General features: G+C 40.2%; 1 protein-coding gene across 1 annotated transcript; it reads right to left on the bottom strand.

Annotated features, from left to right (window-relative positions):
• Window positions 1-376: 376 nt before the first annotated feature.
• On the bottom strand, window positions 377-4,774 carry LOC308696701 (putative C-type lectin domain family 20 member A; the record flags this gene model as incomplete). Its single annotated transcript, XM_081375595.1, has 4 exons — window positions 377-429; window positions 766-1,089; window positions 1,178-1,519; window positions 4,585-4,774. 4 exons carry the CDS (start codon window positions 4,772-4,774, stop codon window positions 377-379), a joined length of 909 nt encoding a protein of 302 aa, XP_081231721.1.
• Window positions 4,775-5,490: the final 716 nt, after the last annotated feature.

Genomic DNA, 5,490 nt, shown 5'->3' with positions numbered 1-5,490 from the left:
AAAACAGAAATAAGAATTGTATTCTAAAAAAAACCGCAAAATAAGTTACCTCAGAGATCATCTACCGCTGCAGATGCGTACGGTAATGCAAACCGGAAATGTTTATACCTGTTTTCCGGTTCGAACGTTGGGCGTTCCGCATAACCCCTATTGCATAACCAGGTGTTGTATTTATTTACTACCTCTCTTTCTCAAATTTCTCAGATTTTTGTTTTTAAATAATTTGATTAATATGGCATACTTTTCTAAACGTGTTCTGTTTTTCTAACTCTTGCAAGTGTAATGATACAAATTGTAAGAAATAATATTAAAATCTTGCCTTTATCACAGTGTGAAACCTGTGTATGTCACTGCTGTATTTAAATTATTTTACATTTTAATTAAATTTCAGGGCAGGATGAGGGTGAAGAAGGTGCCAGTATCCACCGCCTACAACAGACAGACTGAGCTGAAACAAGAAAACAGCTTTGGAAGATCTCTGTGGAGGGTCTTTTTGGGGATTTGTTTTAAAATGTCAATTTAGTGTTGTTATTTGGCATAAAATGCATTTAAATTTTACAAGGAAATGTGCAGTATTTGGTCTGAGAAATAAAAGGACTCTTTTTCAATTTGTCTTAAATCACATTTTGTTTAAAAAAAATTGTGCGAAAAGCATATTGTGAAACCAGTATTGTGAATTGTTACATCCCTATATATCAGTGACAGTTGTTTGTAATTTGTATTTCAAGAATGATCTATACATCTCTGTTAACTGTGGAAACTCACCTGCATGGCAGATAAAAGGATGCTTTAGATCACAGCTGTATTGAGCCCATTTCCCAGAATCAGTTGTTGACATGCCGACACAGTCACCAGATCCTGAACTCTGGGATGGTTGACCTTCTGCCCAGTTTCTGAAACTAAGATTCCACTGCTCAGGCCATTCCCAAGAGTCCAGGAACAGACCAATCCAGAGCGATGCTTGATCACTGATCAGATTCTGCTGCTCTGCGCTGCTGATACTCACCAAATCAATGTGGTGTTGTCTGCAGTAACTCTGAGCATCTCTCCATGTCATAGCAGTCTCAGTGATGATGAAACCAGTGCTATCTGTTCAGAAACACCAGATAAAGACCAGCCCTTAGTCCAGGATCAGCTAAAGTATGGGGGAAAAAATGAGCCAGATTTGAGGACTCACCATTGAAACACACAAATGGGAGAACGGTGCTGCAGCTCTCATCGTACCACTTTCCATTAAAACTCCTCACACACTCCCCATCACCATTTGGTTCTCCTTGATTCCAGTTACTGTACTGGGACAGTGGGCCCAAAGACCAGACCCAGCGATACTCTGCTCCATTGTGGAGACCTATCCATACTGAACCACTGTATCCAGCATCCACTGTATTTAGCAGCAAACTCGCGTCGTTCATGTTGTCAGCAGTGGCCAGATCAGTGAATCTCGCTCTGCAGTAACTCTGAGCATCTTGCCATGTCATGCTTTCTTTTATAAAGTGGTACTGGTACTGGTACTTGCACCCTTTAGGAGGGAAATGACAGGATTGTAAAGATAATAGATATTTAAAGATACAATCATGTTTAAAAAGCATAATGCTCTAAAACACATGATATTTTTGGGAGCAAATTATAAGCTGAAACTTAACAAATTAAATTTGTAATAGACTGAATATTTCTAGTCTAATAATAAAGATGGGCTAAAAATACTCAGAAGCGAACTGACACATTTGGGAGACATAGTGATCCAAAATTATTACCATTAAAGATATTCTTTTTTATCAAACCTTTTTTTTTTTTTTTTTTTTTTTTATATAGCACACATTATACAACAGAAGTTGCCCAAGGTGCTTTACAGACAATATAATAAAACACGTATTAAAAAACTATACATAGAAACAAACAATTGAAAGTAAAAACATATGACAAGAGACAGCTGTACTATAACACGCACAAAAGTGCCAGGACACTTCAGCCTGCACCCCATGCAACATCTAATAAATGGGTTTTTAACAACGTCTTAAAGACAGCCAACGACTTTGCTGATCTGACAGAGAACGGGAGGTTATTCCACAGTGTAGGACCGACTCGAGAAAACGCTCTGTCACCTTTCCGTTTAGAGTTTGTTCTGACAGTCACAAGGAGATTTAAATTTTCCGATCTCAATGACCTAGACGGAATATATACCGACAACAACTCAGAAAGATATGGTGGTGCCAATTTATGTAGTGCTTTAAAAACCAAGACAATGATCTTATAATGCACTCTATACTCGACTGGCAGCCAATTTAAGGATCTCAAAAGAGGTGTAACATGATCCATTTTCTTCGCTGACTTAATCAACCTGGCTGCAGCATTTTGTATGTTTTGCAAGCGTGCCAGAGCTTTTTTGTCAATCCCAGCATACAGTGAATTACAATAATCCATTCTCGAAAAAACGACCGCAGAAATAGCTCTTTCAAAATCTGTTGGAGATAAAAATGGTTTGGTTTTTGCTAAAAGTTTTAAGTGAAAAAAACTAGATTTAACCACCGAATTTATTTGTTTATCCATCTTTAGCTCCGAGTCCAAGATAAAACCAAGGCTTTTGACCTTTTCAGAGATTTCAACTGCCAGGGGAGTATCTTTTAGTCGCTCAGACACTAAGTGGGATTTTGAGCCGAAAACTATAACCTCCGTTTTCTCTTCATTCAGTTTTAAAAAATTAGCTGCCAGCCAGTCTTTTACCTCCTCAATACAGGCTAATAGGTTACCGAAAGTATAACTGTTTGACTGTTTTACCGAAAAATAAATCTGAACATCATCCGCATAGCAGTGAAAAGACATATTGTGTTTCCGAAAAATAGACCCAAGGGGAAGTATATATAAAGAGAACAGAATAGGAGCTAAAATCGAACCCTGGGGGACCCCACACGATAACCGAGACCTCCGGGACATGCAATCTTTTACACACACAGAGACAGATCTATCAGCAAGATATGAATAAAACCACTTAAGGACATTCCCCTTTAGGCCAACCCAAGCCTCTAGACGCTGCAATAAAATATTGTGGTCCACCATATCAAATGCAGCACTGAGATCAAGAATCATCAATACAGAATTTTCCCCTTTGTCCAAAGTCAAGAAAATGTCATTAAGCACCTTCACCAGTGCAGTCTCAGTGCTGTGCCTTGACTTAAATCCAGATTGAAACACCTCAGTTATGGAATTCAACCACAGGTGGTCTTGAAGTTGCTTAAAAACAACTTTTTCTAGCACCTTAGCTAAAAACGGTAGATTTGAAATCGGCCTAAAATTATTTGGGTTGTCCATAGGGAGGTTTGGTCGTTTTAACAAAGGAGACACAACAGCATGTTTAAAGTCAGTTGGACAAACGCCCTGACTTAAGCATTTGTTAATTAAGTTTAGTAGATTAATATTTATAGTATCTAAGATCTGCTTAAAAAGCCGAGGTGGCAGAATGTCTTCTTTTGAAGAGGATGGTTTCAAGGGTGCAACAATATCTGCTAAAGCGGGTCGAGTCAGTGGATAAAAATCGCTCCACTCCCTAGGAGAAATCAAAGGTGACGGAGAGGGAGCATCAGTCCCTACCTGTGGTATAAGGGCCCGGATGTTCTCAACCTTCCCATTGAAAAAGTTTTGAAACTCTTCACAGGTAATAGTTAAGGAGTCAGAATGCAAATTTTGTAAAGGATTTATAGCCGCATTGATTGTATCAAATAATACTTTGGGATTGTTAGCATTCTTTAAGATCGTCTCAGAAAAAAAATTTGTGCTTGGCATCCTTTGATCCCTTCTGAAATGCACCCAAAGATTCTCTGAACAAATCGTAATGCACTTGCATTTTAGATTTTCTCCATCTCCTCTCCGCCTGCCTAGACAATCGTCTCAGGGTGCGAATGTTATCATTTACCCATGGCAGGGAAGTATGATTAGTCTGTTTAACTGTGAGCGGGGCAATAACATCAAGAATTTCCGAGCAGACAGATTTGAATTGCAAGAGATGTTCATCAACACTTAAAGAGCAGAGTGTAGTTTCAGAGCATATGGTTGCATACTTTCTGTCATAGAGTTCTGCAAACTCACCACTCGTCGCAGAAGTTATTTTTCTAATCCACTTTTTTGTCCGAGGCCTCATTAAAGTCTTAGCAATCGACAGATTAAAAAACACTGATTTATGATCAGAAAAAGGCACTTCCTCAACATTTAAGTCCTGAATGGCCAGGTTATGAGATAAAACCAGATCCAACATATGACCCAATCTATGAGTAGGCCCATTTACCCATTGTATTAAGTCATACGAGTCCATCACATTCACAAACTCCTTTGAGACTGCATCCTTAGCACAGCAGAGATGTACATTCAAGTCCCCAAGGATTAAAAAACGATCAAACTGCGTTGTCAGTCTGCCTAACAGATCTGAAATTTCCGAAATAAAATCTTTGTTTACCTTGGGAGGGCGATACACCAGTGCAATAATAATAGGATTTGTTGACATAATCTGAAACACTTGGAGTTCAAAGCTATTGTAACGGGCCAGCACTATTTGTTGACATTTAAAATCATCCTTAAAAATAGTCATAATGCCACCTCCACGCCCGGTTTCTCGCGGTGTGTTAAAGTATAAGCAGTCTTGCGGCAAAAGTTCTGACATCGGTGAAACATCTCCTACCTTCATCCACGTCTCAGCCAAAAACAAGAAGTCCAGCTTGTTTTCCGCCATGAAGTCGTTCAGGATAAAGGTTTTGTTTCCAACCGCCTGTACATTCAGTAACGCCATGTTCAATCGCGCTTCACTGCTGGTCGTCTGCTGCTCACGGCATAGGGGCCGAAGATTATGCTGGTTTACCCTTCTCTCGTAAACCCGAACCACCGCGGTGCGGCCAGGAGCAGCCACTCTTTCGGGGATAGCCGGCACAAGCCACCTACCCACAGCTTCCCACGACCGCCAAGTGATGTTCCGCCCCTTTGTTTCCAGCGAAGTTTGTCTGGAGGACCCAATACAGTCCCGAGCTCCAAGAAACCGCTTCAATCTGATAATAATTCCGCCACGCTTCCCACGCTTTCTGCCGCGTCTGCATCGCTTAGCAACGAAGGGAAGTCGCCGCAGGCAGCACGGAATATCCTCCAGCAGTGGTGGTGGAGGAAGACGCGAATCTTTATAGTCATTTTTAAAGAAGGTCTCAACCGAAGCTTGAATGGATAACAGCTGAGATCGGTCATAGACCAGCAAAGCGGAGGTATGTTGAAAAATACCCGTTATTTGCAATAACATAAAAGCTAAAACATAGACAGACAACACCATAGGTAGACGGCATGCCACATACACCGGCGCCATCTTGTCAACACTCCATCTCTGTCAACACTCCATCTCCAAACCTGATCTCACAGGGAACATAATTATGTTCTGAGGTGGTGATTTCATATGAATTTGTACGATGTGAATTGCACAAAAACATATTATTAGAATAAAAACTAAGCATGAAGATCCAACCC

This window comes from Scardinius erythrophthalmus (genome assembly GCF_964197995.2).
Source record: "Scardinius erythrophthalmus genome assembly, chromosome: 9".
Taxonomy (NCBI): domain Eukaryota; kingdom Metazoa; phylum Chordata; class Actinopteri; order Cypriniformes; family Leuciscidae; genus Scardinius; species Scardinius erythrophthalmus.
The sequence above is the reverse complement of the archived record's forward strand: the minus strand, read 5'-3'. Positions and strand labels throughout refer to the sequence as shown.